Source organism: Tamandua tetradactyla, chromosome 1, assembly GCF_023851605.1.
Source record: "Tamandua tetradactyla isolate mTamTet1 chromosome 1, mTamTet1.pri, whole genome shotgun sequence".
In the NCBI taxonomy this organism is placed as follows: domain Eukaryota; kingdom Metazoa; phylum Chordata; class Mammalia; order Pilosa; family Myrmecophagidae; genus Tamandua; species Tamandua tetradactyla.
The window spans coordinates 24221347-24243822 of NC_135327.1; the positions used below are offsets into that span (position 1 = coordinate 24221347).

Genomic DNA, 22476 nt, shown 5'->3' on the forward strand with positions numbered 1-22476 from the left:
AGGACGGAGGGCTGCCCAGTCAGAGGTCTCTATGGCTGGCATAGTCAAGAAGGGTCTCCTGGGAGCAGAGAAACTTGATCTGGGCCTTGGGTGTAACTGAGATGGGAAGGGCAGTCCTCAGTGGGAGGAATGGAGCAGATGGAGTTCACAGGAGGGAAGCTTAAGGGCTGTTTAGGGCACAGGAGAAAACTAGCCTGGCTGGATGGAAAGACACAAAGTGGAACGTGGGGAGAATTAAGCTGGACGCAGGCTGCTGAGATGTGGATGCCAAGGCTCAGGAAGGAGAGAGGACTGATGGTGTGCATTTCTCCCTGTCCCCCACCCTCCAGGGTGCCCGACCTGGAGCCCCAAGAGAGGGCCTCGGTCCAGTTCGACATCACCCCCTCCAAGAGCGGGCCCCGGCAGCTGCAGGTGGACCTCGTCAGCTCCCACTTCCCAGACATCAAGGGCTTTGTGATTATCCAGGTGGCCACAGCCAAGTGAGGGTCAGAAGGACCAGTGGGGGGTGGGGGAGAGAGGGCTCCATCCCCCTCCTGCCCGCCTCTTTGTCCTGCACGTGGGAGAGCAAGAATGCCTGGCTTCCAGTCCTGCTCCAGCCTCTGCCTTGCTGCGAACCTGGGCAAGCCCCTTCCCTTCCTGGGCCTCAGTTTCCCCATCTTTAAAATGAGGATTTGGACTTAGGAACCTTTAAAACTTCCTGACAAGTATGGATGATGTAACAACCTGGGGTACCCCTACCACATGCATCTCATACCCTCCGGGCTAAGGGGCTGACACCAGCTCCCCCGGCTCTGACTTCTACACAGCCTGTTCACTCTCACCCTGGCAGAACCCCTGGCCTCTCCTTGCTTCTCTCTCAGCTCTTCAAATGCCTTGACCATATCAAGACCCAAGAAACCTCCCTCAGCCCTAACAGAGAATGCTAAATCATTGGCGCTGAAACCCAAACATCCCCTTTTACAGAGAGGGGAGACCCTTGCACAAGGTCCCATGGCAAGCTAGAGGCAGGTTTGGAGCCCATCCATGTGCCATTTACATCATGTGACTCTTACCCCAAAGACGTGTTCCTATAAATCATTAGGGTCAAAGCAATGGGGGACAGTCCTCAATGTAAAGACCGGTCCAGGGCCTGAGGGGCTGCTGCTGCCTGGAAGAAGCTGAAGAAGATAAAGGAGTGGCCACTAAACCTGATTGCCCTCCCCTAAAATCTGCAGCCCCTCAGATTTAGTTACTGTGATCTAGTTACTGCCATCAGGGATTTCATGAGACCAGCCCAGCTACGCCCTGCAACCCCAGTGTTTACTTCTTTATTTAGGATCTGTGCAGTACAGATTTCACAAAGCATTCCCTGCAGCTTATTCTATGTACAATTATGCACTTAGTGTCATACCACCAGGCTCTGAAGGTAACTGCCTTGAACTTGGAATTCAGCTCTGAAATTTTCTAGGCAGCCAAAGGATATATAATTAACCATATATTTTAAATAATCTGAACAGCAGCAATAGAGCAGGCTTATCTGGGGAAACATCCCTGGACCTGAACACAAGCGGGTATAAGTTACATATTGGGTCTTTGCAAAAGGAGGGTCAGGTAAACACACAGTGTTGATGGATGAACCCCGTGGCCAAGGGATGTCCATTAAACAGCGCTGGTGAAGTCGTTTCTCTAAGGAATCTGCACAATGTGGGGAGACCTGGAGAATGCAGACAAGGGGTGCATTTAATGAGTCAGACCTTTAGGCTTCCTTAGCCCTAGGGCTCTGTTTACAAACCTAGATTTGTTTGTTTGTTTGTTTTTTAATAAAAACAGTTATTCAGTATTCTGCAATGCAAAGGTGATAAATTAAAACATGAAAAGGTTGTTATGGCTTGACATTTTTGTTGCAGATTAAATATGTAGCATTGAAAAATGGAGAGATATGGCATCATCTCTGACCAGTAGAGTTAAAAGAAAAAAATCTCTCCATTTCCCTTCATCATCATGGGATACACTGTTCAGGCAATCCAAATAATAATGACTTGTACTTTCATATGGACACAAGATCAAGTGTACCAGTTAGATTTTCACATTCACAGTACGTAAGAAAATACACATGGAAGGAAAAGTAACGGGTTAATTTAACAAGGATTGATTCACAGGAATACATGTAAAGTAGCGAAAAATAACAGAAAAGCTAAACAAATGAAATGAAGAGGCTCCAAGACAACTGTTCTAGTTTGCTAGCTGCTGGAATGTAATATACCAGAAATGGAATCGCTTTCAAAAAGGGGAATTTAATGAGTTTCTAATTTACAGTTCTAAGGCCAAGAAAATGTCCCAATTAAAATAAGTCTATAGAAATGTCCAATCTAAGGTATCCAGGAAAAGATACCTTGGTTCAAGAAGGCCAGTGAAGTTCCCGGTCTCTCTCCCAATTGAGAAGGCACATGGTGAACACAGTCAGTTTCTCTCTCATCTGGAAGGGCACATGGTGAACACGGCATCATCTGCTGGCTTCTTCTCCTGGCTTCCTGTTTCATGAAGCTCCCCGGAAGACATTTTCCTTCTTCAACTCCAAAGGTCACTGGCTGATGGACTCTGTTTCTCGTGGTTATGTCATTCTGCTCTGCTCTCTCTGAATCTCCTTCATTCTCCAAAATGTTTCCTCTTTTATAGGACTCCAGAAATTTATCAAGACCCACCCAAATGGATGGAGACATGTCGTCACCTAATCCAGCTTAACAAACCACTCTTGATTAAATCACTTCTCCAGGGAGATGATCTGATTACAGTTTCAAACATACAGTATTAAATAAGGATTATTCTGCCTTTATGAAATGGGATTTAGATTAAAACATGGCTTTTCTAGGGGACATACATCCTTTCAAACCAGCACAACAGCTTTCACTTTGTAGCTTTGAACTTGCACCCTGTGTGCATGTATCTGGGGCACAGAGGGCCACCAGCATGTGCCATTACAGTGTAGGAGCCCTGCATTACATCCTTCCACTTAAACATAGCTTTAAGATCATGCTTTGAACAAAAAAAAAAAAAAAGAAAGTTTAGGAGGTGATATGTTGATTGGGAATAAACATTGAAATATGGCAATCATGTCTTCTTCACTTTCTGCAATTGTTGAAGATCTATATCTTATATTCTTAAAAATGTTATCCATAAATTTAAAAAGGAATTTTAGGGTGGGCCACAGGGGCTCAGCAGGCAGAGTTCTTGCCTGCCATGCCGGAGACCTGGGTTTGATTCCTGGTGCCTGCCCATGCAAAAAAAAAAAAAAAGAAAGAAATCGTAAATGCAGGGCCATTTCGAATTGGATAACTGCAACACAAACTGGTGCAACATAGTTAATGAATACCAGACTCAGTCTATGTGATGCAAACATGCTGCTCTCCCACCAATTTAAATTACTTTCAATCATTTTGAGCCAGAATGCATGCCTGAACCTTAACCTGCACAATAAAAATAATTTTTTTGGCCTAGGAATTAAATCTAATGAAATACAGCTATCAAATTATACCCACTACATTGTTTTAGTGCAAATTAAGGTGTCACACTTCAGTTTGATATGCCCAACCCCATTTATTGTTCCCTCCCTGCCCACCCACAAGGTAAAAGGAGTGACTCATTTGACATTTCACAGGGTGCTGCATTGTTTAAATGTGTTTCATTTTATTTCCTTCTTCTTTGGGGGTGCCTTAAATTTTAACTTTCAAGAACCTACTTCTACAATGGGTAGGCAAGCCGATTTTAACTATATTAGCTTCATTTATGTAGTTCTTTATCGGCATGCAAAACAAGGCCCCATCATGTGGGAAAACATAAAAAAAAATTTTAATTAAAAAAAAAAAAGGTTCTTTACTACTTGTAACCCTCATTCTTAGGTTTCCTTTATTGTACACTATAGAATTTTTTCTCTTTCTTATCCCTATGCATCATTTATATAAACCTAGGTTTTTTGACGCTGATTCTATGTAAAGGGGTAGCTGGAGATACAGAGCAGGTAGACATTTTCTCAGGGTTACCCAGCAGGTAGGTCCCTGGGGGCTGAAGTAACAGAAGAAGCCCCTTCTCCATGTGTGTCTGGGGAGAGGAAAGTAGCTAAGAGTGAGGAGGGCCAGCTGCCCGGTAGCTATTTCCAGTGCATCTCCTTGGCCCTTAGGCCCTCTGAGCTGTTGAGGTAGCACTTTAATAGGACAAAACTGGCCCCACGGGTTATTTCAGCTCCAGGCGGAAGCAGAGGCCCCCCCGCAGCCAGTTAGAGACAGCTGTGGTGGGGAATTGAGAGAGGACAGCTCAGAGGCCCAAAGGAGAGTGGGGGTGGGAATGAGGTTTTGGAAACTGCCAAGAAAAATGTGCAAGTAAGGATTCCTGTCACTTGCTAGGGTAATACCCCGACAGTGCCTTTAACAAAGGAAGAGTAGAGTGGGGGAGTCTAAGACTGAGAAAGGTGGACCTGGGGAACCCAGAAACAACCCTTTACTCCAATCATTTTGGACCCCTACTGCATCCATTACAAGTCTATTGGTTTCTTAAACTCCACCTGGACCTTAAGGGAGACTCTTGACACTGATGTAGTTCAGGAATCCGGGTTTTCCCACAACCAGAGGGGCTTCCTTGCCTTTAGCATGGCTTTTTCTGTGAAGGACCAGATAATAAATATTTTAAGCTTTGTGTGTCAGAGGGACTCTATTGCAACTACTCAGTTCCGCTGTTTATCAAACATTCCAAAAAGAACTAATACCAATCCTGCTCAAACTTTTCCAAAAAACTGAGGAAAAGGAACACTATATAAGTTATTGTATGAAGCTAACATCACTCTAACACCAAAACCAGGTAAAGATGCTACAAGAAAGGAAACTAAAGAAACAATCTCCCTAATGAACATGGATGTAAAAATTCTCAACAAAATATTAGCAAATCAAGTCCAACAGCACATTAAAAGAATTATACACCACAACCAAGTGGGGTTTATTCAGGAATTCAAGGATGGTTTGATACAAGAAAATCAGTTAATGTAATACAGCACATTAACAAATTGAAAGGGAAAAATCGTAGGATCATCTCGATTGATGCTGAAAAAGCATGTGACAAAATTCAACACCCTTTTCTGGTAAAAACACTTCAAAAGGTGGGTATCAAAGGTAACTTCCTCAATATGATAGAGGCCATATATGAAAAAAAAACATAGCCAGCATTGTACTCAATGAAACCTTTCCCCCTAAGATCAGGAATGAGACAAGGATGCCCTCGGTCACCACTATTATTCAACATTGTACTAGAAGTAAGAGCAATCAGGCAGGAAAAAGAAATAAGGGCATCCAAATTGGAAAGGAGGAAGTAAAACTTTCATAATTTGCAGATGACATGATATTTGGAAAATCCTAAGAAATCTACATCAAAGTTACTTGAGCTAATAAACAAATTCAGCAAGATGGCAGGTTGTAAAATTAATGTGCAAAAATCAGTAATGTTTCTATACACATGCAACAAGCTAACCCAGGAGTCAAGTAAAGAAAAAAATCCATACAAAGTAGCAACTAAAAGAATCAAGTATTGATACACTTCCAGAAAGATGGCCAAATAGAGCAGCTTGAGGTTAGCCCTGCTCCACGGAAAAGTTAGAGAAGGGACAAGAGGGTGACTGAGGCAGCAATTCGGGAGTGTGGCTGACTTGCAAGAGCCTTCTGCACCACATGCAGCAGCCCTGGTTGCAGAGGTCAAGGAACTGAGAGGCAGAAACCTGGAGCCTGGAATGAAGGCATGGAGCCGTGGAGCCCGCGGGAGTGCACAGACGGGTACACGAGACTAGGAAGTAAGCCAGGCTGTGTTCCTTGGGTGCACGACCCTCACCAGTGCAGCCCTGTGACCGGTGACTCACCCCACAGCCCATGCACCTGAACCCTGTCACCTGCCCCCATTCCCTGTGCTCCAGGCACCCCCACCCCACCAGCCCCCATTGCATATACCTGGCCCCCACCCCCACCCCAAGTGCAGCCCAACCCACCTCTCCTGCACCCTTCCTGAGCACTACCTCCCTCTCCCTGTTCCCTGAAGGCTGTTACCAGCGCATAAAGGTTGCATGCACTAATCTCCATACCTAGGCTACCCCCCCCTCCACAGTGTCGCACAGCCTCACCCCGCCCTTCCTGAGCTCAGTGCATCTGATCCCTTTACGGCACTCCCAGGCTCATGCGTGCACATGGGCCCCCAATCATGTTATTCAGCTCTGGAAACTGCACTTTACAGCAGTCCTAGAACCTCGCATGCACACAGCCCTCAGCCTCACTTCCCAGCTCTGAGAAAGTACCGACCTGCACAGCTGGGTCACATCTGCCCCCAAACCAGGAAGGCGTAATGCTGACTTGCTGCCACAGCTCTATGCTTGCGCACAAAGGGCCCATGCCTTAGACCAGTGCACACCAGGGTTACACCCCCCAGAATGGTGCACCCGCACAGCTACATCCTCCCTGGCCACTGGGCGCCAAGTTCACAAGCACCAGTGTAACATCTCCAACCTGCACCCATACCTGCCCTGAAACAAATCACCGTACTGAGTGTCCCACCCCATGCCCTGCTCCCTGCTATACAACCATCCCACAAACACAAGGCCTTAGACTACTAAAAGAAACCAACTCCCAAAGAAAATCAATCAAGATATCTACATGCAACAAAGACAGCAGATCACTAATCATATCACAATGCAGACAGACATAACCCTGCCTAATGACCAAATTAAAACACCAGAGGAGACACAGACATTGGAACAACTAATTAAAGATATTCATACAACTCTGCTTAATAAGTGGAATAGCAAATGACATAAAGGAGATCAAGAAGACAGTAGAAGAGCTCAAAGAGGAATTTGAAAGAATAAATAGAAAAATAGCAGAAATTACAAGGATTAAAGATTCTGTTGGCCAAATACAAAACATACTAGAGGCATACAACACCAGAACTGAAGAGACAGAAAAAAGAATAAGTGACATAGAGGACAGGCTAATTGACTTCAAAGACTCAAAACAGCAAATGGCAAAAAAGATGGAAAAAATTGAATGGGAACTCAGGAAAATGATAGACCAAAAAAAGTGCACAAATATAAGAATCATTGGTGTCCCAGAAGGAGAAGAGAGGAATAAAGGGCTAGAAAGAGTAGTTGAGGCTATATTGGGGAAAACTTCCCAACCCTCATAAAGGACATATATATACAAGTCAAAGAAACCCAAAGAACTCCAAACAGAATAAATCCAAATAGGCCTTTCCCAAGGCAAATACTAATTAATCTGTCAAATAGTGAAGAGAAGAAGAAAATCCTGAAAGCAGCAAGATAAAAACAACCAATAAATACAAGGGAAATCAAATAAGACTGTGCTGGTTTGAAAGGATGTACGGACCCTAGAAAAGCCATATTTTAATCAAAATCCCATTTCGAGTAAAGGCAGAATAATCCCTATTCAATACTGCATGTTTGAATCTGCAATTAGATCATCTCCCTGGAGATGTAACCCAATCAAGAATGGTTGTTAAATTGGATTACGGGAGATGTGTCTCCACCCATTCGGGTGGGTCTTGATAAGTTTCTGGAGTCCTATAAAAGAGAAAACATTTTGGAGAATGGAGGAGATTCAGAGAGAGCAGAGAATGCTACAGCACCATGAAGCAGAGAGTCCATCAGCCAGTGCTTTGGAGATGAAGACAGAAAACGCCTCCCAGGGAGCTTCATGAAACAGGAAGCCAGGAGAGAAAGCTAGCAGATGATGCTGTGCTCGCCATGTGCCCTTCCAGCTGAGAAAAAAACATGACTGCATTCACCATGTGCCTTCTCAGATGAGAGAGAGACCCTGAACTTCATCAGCCTTCTTGAACCAAGGTATCTTTCCCTGGATGGATGCCTTTGATTGGACATTTCTATAGACTTGTTTTAATTGGGACATTTTCTTGGCCTTAGAACTGTAAACTAGCAACTTATTAAATTCCCCTTTTTAAAAGCCATTCTGTTTCTGGTATATTGCATTCTGGCAGCTAGCAAACTAGAACAAAGACTGAGTTCAGACTACTCAACTAGCACCCTGGAGGTGAGAAGGCAGTGGTATGAAATATTCAAGATCCTGAAAGAGTAAGACTTTCAGCCAAGAATTCAGTACCCTGCCAAATTGTCCTTTAAAATTGAGGAAGAAATGAAAGATTTCACAGGCAAAGAATTTGTGAACAAGAGACCAGCTCTACATGAAATACTAAAAGGAGTTCTGCCAGCTGAAAAAAAAAAATGTAGGAGCGGGAGGTCTGGAGGAGGGCATAGAATTGAAGAGTACCACTAAGGGTAATTTAAAGAATACAAAGAGAAAGAGGGAAAAGAATATATAGATCTGACAAATAAAATTTAAAAGATAAGATGGTAAAATCAAGAAATGCCTTTTCAGTGATTACTTTGAATGTTAACAGACTAAACTTACCAATTAAAAGATACAGATTGGCAGAATGGATTAAGAAACATAATCCAGCTATATGCTGCTTACAAGAGACTCATCTTAAACACAAGGATACAAATAGATTGAAAGTGAAAGGATGGAAAAAGATCTTCCACGCAAGTTGAAACCAAAAGAAAGCAGAAGTAGCTATACTATCAGACAAAATAGACTTTAAATGTAAGATATCATAAGAGACAAAGAAGGACACTATATACTAATTAAAGGATCAATGGTGAATTGAAGATATAACAATCATAAATGTTTATGCTCCCAATCAAGGAGTGCCAAGTACATGAGACAGACATTGGCAAAATAGAAGGAAGTGATAGATGTTTCAACAATGAGAGTAAGAGACTTCAATACACCACTCTCCTCTATAGATAGAACAACCAAACAGAAGATCAACAAGGAAATAGAGAAGTTAAATAACTTGATAAATTAATTAGACCTAACAGACATATATAGGTCATTGCAACCCAAAGCACAATTCTTCTCTAGTGCTCATGGAACATTCCCCAGGATAGATCATATGCTGGGGCACAAAACAGGTCTTATAAATTTTAAAATATTGAAATTATTCAATGCACTTTCTCTGATCACAGTGGGATGAAGCTGGATCTCAATAACCACCAGAGAATGAGAACATTCACAAATATGTGGAGAATAAATAACATACTCTTAAACAACCAGCGGGTCAAAGAAGAAATTGCTAGAGAAATCAGCAGCTATCTGGAGATGAATGAAAATGAGAATACAAGTTATCAGAACTTATGGGATGCAGCAAAAGCTATGCTGAGAGGGAAATTTATTGCCTTAAATGCCTATATTAAAAACCATGAAAGAGCAAAAATCAAGGACTTAACAATAAACCTGGAGGAACTTGAGAAAGAACAGGAAACTAACCCCAAAGCAAATAGAAGAGAAATAACAAAGATTAAAGCAGAGATAAATGAATGGGAGAACAAAAGAACAATAGAAAGAATCAATAAAACCAAAAGTTGGTTCTTTGAGAAAATCAATAAAATTGATGGGCCACTAGCAAGACTGACAAAGAAAAAAAGAGAGAGTATGCAAATAAACAAAATCAGAAACGATAAGGGGTGCATTAACACAGACCCTGAAGAAATAAATCATAAGAGGATACTATGAACAACTATACGCCAACAAACTAGACAACTTAGATGAAATGGACAAATTCCTGGAGATACACAAACAAGCTACACTGACTCAGGAAGAAATAGAAGATCTCAACAAACCAATCACAATTAAAGAGATTGAATCAGTCATCAAAAATCTTCCTGCAAAGAAAAGCCCAGGACCAGATGGTTTCAAAGGGAATTTCATCAAATTTTCCAGAAAGAACTAACACCAATCCTACTCAAACTTTTCAAAAAAATTGAGGAAAAAGGAACTCTGCCTAACTCATTTTATGAAGCTAATATAATTTTAATACCAAAACCAGATGAAGATGCTATAAGAAAGGAAAACTACAGGCCAATCTCCCTAATGAACATAGATGCAAAAATTCTCAATAAAATATTAGCAAATCAAATCCAACAGCACATTAAAAGAATTATACACCATGACCAAGTGGGGTTTATACCAGGAATGCAAGGATGGTTCAATGCAAGAAAATCAATTAATGTAATACAGCATTAACAAATCAAAAGGGAAAAATCACATGATCATCTCGATTGATGCTGAAAAAACATTTGACAAAATTCAGCATCCTTTTCTGATAAAAACACTCCAAAAGACAGGAATCAAAGGTAACTACCTCAATATGATAAAGGGAATATATGAAAAAACTGATAGCCAGCATCGTACTCAAGGGAGAGAGATTGAAAGCTTTCCCCCTAAGATCAGGTACAAGACAAGGATGCCCACTGTCACCACTATTATTCAACATTATGCTAGAAGTTCTAGCTAGGCAATAGGCAGGACAAAGAAATAAAAGGCATCCAAATTGGAAAAGAAGAAGTAAAACTCTCATTATTTATAGATGACATGATACTGTACTTGGAAGATCCTGAGAAAACTACAGCAAAGTTACTTGAGCTAATAAACAAATTCAGCAAGGTGGTAGATTATGAATTAATGTGCAAAAATCAGTAATATTTCTATACACAAGCAATGACCTAGCTGAAGAGTCAGTTAAGGAAAAAATTCCATTCAAAATAGCAACTAAAAGAATCAAATACTTAGGAATGTACTCAACTAGGGATGTAAAGGACTTGTACAATGTTATGTAGATTGCTAAAAGAAATCAAAGGAGATCTAAATAGGTGGAAAGACATTCCCTGCTCATGGATAGGAAGGCTAAATATAGTTAAGATGTTAATTCTCCCCAAATTGATCTACAGATTAAACACAGTACCAATCAAAATTCCAACAATGTGCTTTGAAGATTTGGAAAAGCTAACTACCAAATTGATCTGAAAGGGAAGGAGACCCTGAATAGCTAAAAGCATCCTAAAAAAGGAGAACGAAGTGGGAGGATTAATACTCCCTGACTTTAAAACCTATTATAAAGCCACAATGGTCAAAACAGCATGGTACTGGCACAAAGACAGAAGCATTGACCAATGGAATTGAATTGAGAGTACAGAAATAGGCCACCAAATATATGATCAGCTGATTTTTGGCAAAGCCCTCAAATTCTCTGAACTGGGACAAAATAGTCTTTTCAATAATTAGGCATGGAAGAACTGGATATCAACCAAGAGAATGAAAGCGAACCCCTATCTTATACCCTACACAAAAATTAACTCAAAATGGATCAAACATCTAAATATAAGAACTAGCACCATAAAGCTTCTAGAAGAAAACGTAGGGAAACATCTTCAAGACCTAGTAATAGGAGGTAGCTTCCTAAAATTACACCCAAAGCACAAGCAACAAAAGAAAAAATAGATAAATGGAAACTCCTCAAAATCAAATGCTTCTCCACCTCAAAAGACTTTGTCAAAAAAGGTGAAGAAGCAGCCAACTCAATGGGAGAAAATATTTGGAAATCATATGTCAGACTAAGGTTTGATTTCCTGTATATACAAAGAAATCATACAACTCAGCAACAAAAAAAAACCAATCCAATTATAAAATGGGCTAAAGATATGAATAGGCATTTTTCTGAAGAGCTAATACAGATGGCTCAAAAGCACATGAAGAGACAGATGCTCATTTTCACTGGCTATAAGGGAAATGCAGATCAAGACTATAATGAGGTAGCACATCACACCTATAAGAATGGCTGCTATTGAACAAACAGGAAACTATAAATGTTGGAGAGGATGTGGAGAAACTGGGACACTTGTGCACTGCTGGTGGGAATGTACAATGGTGCAGCCACTATGGAAGACTGTTTGGCAGTTCCCTGGGAAACTAAATATCGAGCTGCCCTGTGACCCAGCAATAGCTACTTGGTATATACCCGGAAGAGCTGAAAGCAACGACACAAACAGAAATTCGCACACCGATGTTCATAGCAGCATTATTCACAATTGCCAAAAGATGGAAACAACCCCCTCAACAAATGAATGGATCAGCAAAATGTGGTATATACATACAATGGAATACTATGCAGCAGTAAGATAAAATGACATCCTGAAGTATGTGACAAGATGGATGAGTCCTAAGGACATAATGCTGAGTGAAATCAGCCAGACACAAAAAGACAGATACTGTATGATTCCACTTTTATGACCAGCATAAATGTATAATCAGAGACTCATAATACAGAATACAGAGGTCTTAGAGATACAGAGAGACTAGAATTAGTTCTAGCTAATGAGGTTGATCTCCAATGTAAGGGAATAGATAGGAGCAAAGGTGATTCTCTAGTGGGTCTAGAAGTAATTGTATCATATCGAAGATGAACGAGATTGGAAGGGGTTGTATAGACCTACATGTCGCACTGACTCACACTAGAAATATGAATGAGTTTTTGTAAGAATTACTTCAAAGATATGATTCTTGTATAAAGACTATTTAAGTCCAGGGTACAAGGGGAAAACTGCTATTGCATGCTATGAGCTATGTTCAGAAGGAAACCATCAGCACTACCACAGCAACAACAGAGGTAAATACTGGGGAGAGGGACAAGAATTAAGAGGACGTTTAGATCTCCTATTTGGTGAGGGTGTGTTTATTGGTTTTCTGTCTCTTGGGACAATGAAATTATCTAAAATTGAGAATGTTGATGGACTGTGGACTTTGGGCCCTCTACCTGATGCCCGAGGAATGCAGGTGGCTGAAGGATGCACTGATGGAGAAATAGAATGGTCAATTATGGTGTACATTTATGAACAAAGGTTGTGCTGCTACAAAAAGGAACAATGTCATGAGGCATGCAACGATGTGAATGAACATGTGGGACATTTGGTGAGGCAAAATAAGCCAGAAACAAATGAACAACAATGGTATGGTCACCTTCAGAAAATGCTTATAAGAAAATGGGCCTAGATTGTAAGCTTTTAGAGCAGACACATTAAGTCTGGAGTGGTGATTATTATTTCTGGATTTTGAGAGGCTGTTTTATATATATAACCTGATATTTAGAGATAAGAATGAAGCCGAACAGCTGGGGGTTAAAGTAATTCAGAACATAGGGGTAAGGAAGACAGTGTCTATATTTTAGAACCACACATACTCTTTGAGATCAATGGGAGAAAGGTTTATTTGATCTGGAACTGAAATTTTCTGTAATGTATAATCTAATTCAACCTATCTGTATATCTCATTTGAACAACTGAAACACAGAGAGCACAGAATAAGAAAGAGGTCCTTTAATCCTGTATGGATTATTGTAATGCCTGGGAATATCTTAGAGTATATTAACCAGATAATCAAAAAATATTGGCAAAGTCCCCTGAAGGATGGGAGAAAGACTATGGAACTATTAAACCTTATCATCAGAAAACCCCCTGATACTATGTCAAACTTTAGGGACACCCAAATCAATAGGCCATGCCCTCAATCCTGAGGCTTACTCTTGTGCAGCTTATGTAGGTAGCAGAGAAGCGTAGACTACCTATAGGCATGCCTAAGAGTTACTCCTGGAGGACCTCTGTTGTTGCACAGATGTGGCCTCAGTCTCTCTAAGCCCAACTCTGCAAGTGAAATCATTGCCCTCCCCCCTACATGGGACATGACATCCGTGGGTAAAAGTCTCTCTGGCAACATGGGAGATGACTCCCAGGGATGAATCTAGACCTGGCAACTGTGGGATCAACAATCCCATTCTGACCAAAAGGGGGAAAAGAAGTGTAACTAATAAAGTATCAGTGGCAGAGAGAGTTCAAATAGAGTCAAGAGGCTACTCTGGAGGTTGTTCTTACGCAAGCTTCAGGTAGACCTTGCTACCTTTCATAACTGCCTACCCCCAACCAGGACCATTCCAGCCAATCCTAAAGAACACCTAGGGCAATATATAGGATTCCACAAGGTTTCCATGTACTAGGGTAACTTTTCAGAAACCTATAACCTCCAGATGGGTCCCTGATCCAGATAAGTCCTGAAACCTAGAGGGCCCAGCCTCTCCAGAATATCAGATAGTTCTATCTCCCTACCCCATATTAGTGACAGACCCTTCTAATATGAAAAATTTAGAATTGCCATAGTCTAAACACCCGTAAAGAGAGGGATGGAAAGATCAAAGTTGATGGTGGAGCTATACAGAGAATATAGGATTTAACAAATGAATATTAATGCTGAGTCATTAAATCGTTATCTCTTTTAGTCTCCAGTATTTTAGCACAGCTAGAAGTAAAAACCTAAAATTGTGGAATTGTAACCCATACCAAACTCTGAAATATGTTCTGCAACTAATTGTGGTGCTGTGCTTTGAAATTTATAGCTTTTTTGTATATATGTTATTTTTCACCAAAAAAAAAAAAGGAAAAAAGTCAATTGTGATTATAAAAAAATATCTAAGCCCTCTAGCCTCCTATATTCTGGAGCAGCTAGAAGGAAAAATCTGAGAGGATCGTATGGTAGCCCATGACAAACTCTGGGATCTGTCCTGTAACTACCTATTGAAGAGTGCTTTGAAAACTGTTGCTTTTTTATTTCTTTGCTTTGTATATATGTTATACTACACAATAAAAAAAAAAAGTTAGAAAAAAAAGCGACTGAGATTATTTAAACCAAGTCAAGTATTTCAATTGAGAAATAAGGAGATAATTCTGTGGATTCTTTTCTCTGTCTGATATGATTAATGTCAAATTATACTACAGAAGGCTACTTGGTAAGTGGTTCAACCACAATACACTTGGCATGTATGAAAGGACTTTATCATTTACAATGATGCCTTTAAAACTTGATCACACAGTGTTGAGTTTGGCTTTGATAGTGTCCTGGTGAAGCCTGTCTGTGGGAAAATCATATTATTTTATCCAGTACATAGGTAATATTACCGAGGTTACACACATATAAAAGAGTTACCACACTTTTGTTCCAGTTCAGATCAAAGAAACTACCTGACATATTTCTTTCAAAAATGCTTAAATAATTCTGTCATTTAAATGTTTATAGTAAACATCCAGAGTATGTGAAAAAAATGATATGAATAGACATTTTTCTGAAGAGCAAATACAGATGGTTCAAAAGCACATGAAGAGATGCTCATTTTCATTAGCGATAAGGGAAACGCAGATCAAGACTATAATGGGATACTACCTCACACCTATAAGAATGGCTGCTATTAAACAAACAGGAAACTACATATGTTGGAGAGGATGTGGAGAAATTGGGACACTTATACATTGCTGGTAGGAATGTATAATTGTATAGCCTCCATGGAAGACAGTCTGGTGGTTCCTCAGAAAACTAAATATTGAGTTTATATCGAGTTTATGACCCCCCAATACCACTACTTGATACATACCCAGACGAGCTGAGAGCAGTGACACAGAAATTTGCACACTGATATTCAAAGCAGCAGTATTCACAATCGCCAAAAAATGGATACAATCCAAGTGCCTATGAACAGATGAGTGGATTAACAAAATGTGGTATATACATACAACGGTATATTATGCAGCAATAAGATGAAATGATGTCCTGAACCACATGACAAGATGGATGAGCTTTGAGGACATAATGTTGAGTGAAATAAGCCAGACACAAAAGGATAGATACGGTTTGACTCCACTTTTATGACCATGGTAAAGGTAAAATCAGGGGCTGATAATATAGAATATAGGGGACCAAGAGATACATGGAAGCTAGAGATGGGTAAATGGTTAGCTTATGAGGTTGAACTTAATTGTAAGGGAATAGATAGAAGTGAATGTGGTTCACTAGTGGGTCTGTCAGTAATATTACTGTATTTAAGGTGAATATGATCAAAAGGAGTTGTATAGGCTCATTTGTCCCATCGATTAACAGTGCAAATATAAGTATGTTTTTGTATTAACTACTGCAAAGGTATGAATCTTGTACAAAGAATGTATAATTTCAGGGTATGGGGGAAACTGCAATTGCATGCTCTGGACTATGCTTACCAGGAAAATGTCAACAGTACCAGAATACCAGGGGTACATAATAGGAGGAGGGACAAGAGTTAGGGGTTGGTTTGGATTTTCTATTTGGTGAGGGTATGTTTATTGGTTTTCTTTCTCTTGGGAACAATGAAATTATCTAAAATTGAGAGTGTTGATGGACTGTTGACTTTGGGTGTTATGTATGATGCCAATGGATGGAGGTGGCTGATGGATGCACTGACTGAGTAGACTGGAGAACAATGGTGTACACATATGCTTAAACATTGTGCTGCTACAAAAAGGAATAAGTTGTAAGGCATGCAACAACATGAATGAACCTGTGGCACATTTGTTGAGGCAAAATAAGCCAGAAACAACAGAGCAATTATTGTATGATCTCATTTAGAAAATATAAGAGAATAGGGGCCTAGATTGTAAGCTCTTATAGCAGTCATATTTAGTCTGGAGAAGTCATTGTTATTTCTGGATTTTGAGAGGCTGTTTTATATATGTATAAGCTGGTAGTTAGAGATAAGAAAGAAGCCAACCAGGTCAGCATCAAGGTAATTCAGAACACAGGGGTAAGGAATACATTGTCTGTATTTTAGAACATCACCTACTCTTTAAGACCAAAGGAAGAAAGGTTTCTTTTGTCCAGAACCTAAATTTTCTGGAGCACATTATCCAACTCAACTTGTCTGGATAGATCATTTAAACAATCCAAACACAGGGGAGCCCAGAATAAGAATGAGAGCCTTTAAGAAAAAAAACAGGCAGTGGGCCACATTTGGCCCACTGGTTGTAATTTACCGGCCTTCCCATAGAACTGACTCAGCTCCTTGCTCCAGGACTGTGCTCTGACACCAGATTACATCGTGGTCTGGGATTAAGCCTAAATCTGAGCTCAGGCCAAGCCGTGAGCAGGCCCCAGACCAAATTTAAAACGAAGTTCCAGCTTGAGCCCTCGGCACCAGACACCTTTAACCCTGACCACTCCAATAGCTTCCAGCTCTAGTCATCTTTGAAATTCCTGCAGGCCAAAAAGACTGGGTCTCGGAAAGGTCCTTGTTGCCCTATCCACTGGTCAGAGTGTGTAACAAGGCTGTTTCTTAAATTGAAGGAAGCAAGGCAGAGGTAGTAGTGGTGATGCGGTGATGAAGTCAGCTACTCAGTGGCTCTCAGGAAGCAGTGAAAGTCTAGGATGGGCTACTGCTATTTGTCAAGATGGTTTGCATCAAAAATAGGCATGAGTCAGGGAGTTAATATTATCTAATAATAATAATAACAGCAATAATAATTCTTAATGAGTGCTTATTATGTGCCATGTGATAGTGTTAGTATCTCCAATTTATGAATCAGGAAACTGAGTCTGAGATGTTTGAGTATCTTCTCAGGTTAATAAATTAGTAATGTAGAACTGATGGTAAATTCAGGCAATCTAGCCCCAGAGCCCATGTGCAAAACCACCAAAGGGTAAATTTCCTTACCTTTGCCTGGGACACTTCCCCAGTGTCTCTATGGAATGACAAAGAGGGTAGTTCCCCTGATCACTAAGGCAGGGTGGGCATAACATCCTTATCATTTAGAATGGCCAATGACAAGCTCAGATGCATGTGCATGTGTGCATGCAGGGGCTAAACAGGCCTTGCAGACTGTGTACCTGGAGAAGGCAATACTTAAACCTGATTAGAGGAGAAATATGAAGTATCAGCAATGAAACCAATTTAAGATACAAGACCTCCCAAGAAACCTTCAAATTTGGGGATTCTCCCTCCCCTCACCAGCGTCAGGACCAGGTCAAGCAATGCAGCTCAGCCTGGAGACCAGCCCTTCCTCATTCCCCCTCCAACTGAGTTGCCAGCCCAGTTGCACATGGGGAATGGCTCGAGCTTTTGAGCCATACAGACCCAGGGGGGATGCGGAACTTTCTATCTCCAGAAAAGAACTGGGCTCCGGTAGTTCCTGGCCTCAGAGATGTCCTAGCACATGAGGAGGTGGTGTGGTGACGCACTTCAGTTTTCATTTCAGCATCACTTCTTGTGTGCTTAGAGACAGGAAGGAAAAAGAATGACTGGGAATGAGGAGAGGATGACCGTTATCATTACTTCTGTTGTACTGGACCCCTAGTGCAAAAAGGCAATAAAAAGAAATAAAAAAGGATAAAGATGCGAAAAGAATAAACAGTCATTATTCTCACAGTCAATATGATTATATATATGTTATAAAAAAAATCCAAAAGAATTCTACAGACAATTATTAGGATTAATAAATGAATTTAGTAAGATTACTGGATATAAGACTAACATTTTTTTAAGACTAATATACCAGCAACCAAAAAATCAGAAAATAAATTTTAAAAGATACCATTTCATAAAATAATTGGAAATAAACAAAAGATGTGCAAGACCTCTACCCAGAAAATTATAAAATATTAATGAGAAAAACTAAAGATGACCTATACTGTGTTTATGGATTACAAGACTTCAAAGTGATTTTTAGGTGCAACGCAACCTCAGTAAAAATCTGTATCTGTCCATGTATCTATCTATTTTAAAATGTAGATAGAAATGTAACAGGCCAAAAGCAGCCAAGACAGTTTTAAATAAAAAGAGCAAAGTAGGAAGACTTACTCTTACTGGACAGCAGGGTTTATTAAAAAGCTATAGTAGCGCAGTGTGACGGTGGCTCAGTGGCAGATTCTTGCCCGCCATGCTGGAGACGCGGGTTCAATTCCCAGTGCCTGCCCATGCCAAAAAAAAAAAAAAAGCTATAGTAACTAATATCTTGAAGTACTTACAGACCCAAAAAGATCAGTGTAATAGAATTGAGGCAGTAACAGACCTACATTATGAACACTTGATTTATAATAAAGGAAGCATTTCAGAGCTATCAGTCAAGGTCATTTCAATAAATGATTTTGAGTCAGTTGAAGATCCATGGAAAAACAGAAAATCCAAACTCTATCCCAATCATACCAAAAAATCAATTCCAGGTGGGACAGCAAATATAACAGTGAAAGGCAAGACACTGAAGATAATATTGAAAAATTGTATTACCATAGAGTAGGAAATGTTTCTTAACTAGGAAACCAAAAAAGCATTAACCATAAAGGAAAAGATTAATATCTTGAACTACATTAAAATTTAAAACATTGTGTTCATCAAAAAAAATCTCTAAGAAAATGAAAGGACAAACTATAAAGTGAGAGAAGATATTTGTAACCCATAAAACTGACAGAGGCTTACATCCAAAGGATGTCTAAAAATCAATTAGAAACACACGGATAACTCAATTTAAAAATGGGCAAGAGACTTTAAAAGACACATCACAAAAGGGGATATAAAATTTCATCATTCCCAAAACATCATCAGAATGGCAGGGTAAGGACCTCCAAAGGATTCCTAGATACAACACCAAAAGCACCAGCCATGAAAGAAAAATTAGATAAACTGAACTTAATCAAAATAAGAAATTTTGTTCATCAAAGGACATTATCAACAAAGAGAAAAGAGAGAATGGTAGAAAATAGTTACAAATCACATATCTGATAAGAATTTAATATCTAGATGATATAAAGAACTAAAATTCAACAAAAAGAAGATAACCCAATTTAAGAATGTATAAAGGATTTGACTAGACATTTCTCCAAAGATATGCAAATAGCCAATAAGCACACAAAAATGTGGTCAACACCATTAGTCATTAGGAAAATGCAAACGAAACCACAAGAAGATTCCACTCACATCCACCAGGATGGCTAGAATCCAAAAGATGTACAATAACAAGTATTGACCAGGATGGGGAAAAATCACAACCCTCATAAATTGCTGATGGGATTGTAAAATGGTACAGCCACTTCGGAAAACAATCGTGAAATTCCTCAAAAGTTAAACAGAATTACTGTATCACTCAGCAGTTTCACTCCTATGTATATACCCAAAAGAACGAAAACATATATCCACACAAAAACTTGTGAATTAATGTTCATAACAGCACTACTCATAATAGCCAAAAAATGGAAACAATGAACATGTTCACCAATTCATGAATGGATAAACAAAATGTTATAGTTTCATAGAAAGGAATATTATTCAGTCATAAAAAGGATGAAATACTTTCATATGCTACAACATGGATGAACCTTGAAAACGTGCTAAACATAGGAAGTCAGACACAAAAGGCCACATTTTGTATTAGTTCATTTATAGGAAATGTCCAGAATAGGTTAATTTATAAAGACAGAAAGTAGATTCATAGTTGCCAGGAGTAGGGGAAGAGGGGTAATTGAGCAGAATTTTTGGGGGGTGATAAAAACGTTCTAGAATTCAATAGTGATGATGATTGTACAACTTTGTGAATAAATTTTAAAAACCACTGAATTTTACTTTAAAAAGATGAAATTTAAAGTATAATAAGATACCCCTACGTATCTACCAGAATAGCTCAGCTCAAAAGACTGGGCAATACCAAATGTTGATGAGGATTTGGAACAATAAGAAGTCTTAAAGACTTCTGGTGGGAGTCTAAATAAAACTCCTTTGGAAAAATGTTTGCCTGCAACTACTAAAATTAAAAATTCTCAAACTCAGTAACTCAGTAATCTTATACCCAGATATAAGCAAAGAAATGGATCAAATATATATACAAGATTGTTCACAGCAATACCACTTGCAATAGGTCAAACTGGAAACAACCCACATGTCCATCAACAGTACAAAGCCAGCTAAAACAGAAGCTTTAAATAAGATCCAGAGTCTTATGGCAAAACAGTTTAAAAATCTGTTTTTCAATCGAAAATCATCGTAACTACCAAGAACGAGGAAGGTTTCAAATAGAATGAAAAAGACCATCAGTAGGCTAACACTGAAGTGACAAAGATATTAGAATTATTTGACAAAGATTTTAAAGCAACCATCACAAAAATGCTTCACTGAGCAACTACAAATATACATGAGTCAAATGAAAATAAAGAAAAATCCCAGCAAAAATATGTAAGCACTCAGCAAAGAAATAGAAAATATAAAGAAAGAAATGGACATTTTAAAACAATGACCCAAGACAACGGCTAATATTTTAAAACTCAAGGGTGCACGGGTGGTTCTGTGGCAGAACGCTCGCCTTTCATGTGGGAGACCCAGGTTCAATTCCTGGACCATGCACCCCCCCCACCCCCACCCCCCAAAAAAACCTTAATGAATGAAATAAACAGCAGAACAGAGAGGATGGGGGAAGAAAAATCATTGAATTTCGTGATAGAAAATACACAAAAAAATATTAAGAATTGAAATCATACATGATGTGTTCTCTAGCCCAAGGGAATTGAACTAGAAATCAAAAACAGAAAGTTAACAGGAAAATCTCCAAAGAGTTGGAAACTAAACAACATACTTCTAAACAATCCCTGGGTTAAAGAGGTAATCTCAAGGGAAATCAAACAAGGACTGAACTGGATGAAATGAAAAGCAAAATTTGTGGGCAAAGCTAAAGCGGTGCTGAAAGGGAAATTTATATCACTGTTTACATTAGATAAAAGGAAAAGTCTCAAGTCACTTATCTAAGCTCTCACCTCAAGAACTAGAAAAATAAAATAAAGCCTGGTTATATCAATAAAAAATTTTTCATAGTCTCTTGGGGTGTGGATGGAGTCATCAGTGTAAACAACTCAGCCAAATTTGGGGGGATGGAGAGTGTCAATATCACCCCCTATGGGGCAACGATAAGACATCCCATGTTATAGAGGAAACATTTAACGGATGGACTCAAAAAAGTTTGCTTTTTTTTTTTTCATTCATTCATTCAACAATATGGGTTGAATGCACAGAGCTGTGGGAAAGAACATGGATAGATTCCCTGCCCTTCCTTCCCTAGAGGAAGGGAAGCAGTTTGCAGACAAATAAATATAAATGGCTTTTAAATATATGAAACATAATTGATCTCTTATAACTAAATATGTGCAAATTAAACCAAGGAATTTTTTAACTACCAGACTGAACAAGATCTACCAGCATTTTAAGTGCAACCCTTCCTTCCTTGGTGACTCTATTTTTAGGATTTACTTACATATACAGAAATATAGCCATATAGCCAAAAAGGGGCAGACTTGATACTACCTACTTTACTTAAAGTGTTTTTTTATTTCAGCATAGATCTTTGTAGAAAATTAGGACAACATAGAAAATTAGGAAGAAAAAACACAATTCACAATCCCAGCACCCATGCCTAAGAGTGAGCCCAGACTCAGCTGCCTTCCTCCTGACAGAGTAATGCTGCCTCCTGGTGGATTTTTTAAAAGTACATTCATTATTACAGCATATAAAATTTTTTAATGTATTTTAAAAGTAGGTAATGCACCCACACAGTTCAATATTTAAAAGGGTTCTAAATGGCATAGTAAAAACTCTCCCTTCCATTCCTGTCCCCTGCAAACCAGGCTCCTTTCCTCACATTCCAATTGGCCAGTTCCTCGTCTATCGCACATGCCTGGGTTCAGGAAATGAGCCTCTCCCTCAGAGCCTGCCTTTGAATCATGAATATTG

At 39.5% G+C, this 22476-nt stretch overlaps 1 protein-coding gene across 1 annotated transcript in view; it reads left to right on the plus strand.

Annotated features, from left to right (window-relative positions):
- The window catches only part of TGM6 (transglutaminase 6), a 33927-nt gene extending 30882 nt beyond the window's left edge, over positions 1–3045 (plus strand). The window contains exon 13 of the mRNA XM_077112303.1: positions 330–3045. Coding sequence (XP_076968418.1) covers positions 330–483 — 154 coding nt within the window. The 3' untranslated portion in view covers positions 484–3045. The remainder of the gene's footprint in view (positions 1–329) is intronic.
- The last annotated feature ends 19431 nt before the right edge of the window (positions 3046–22476 follow it).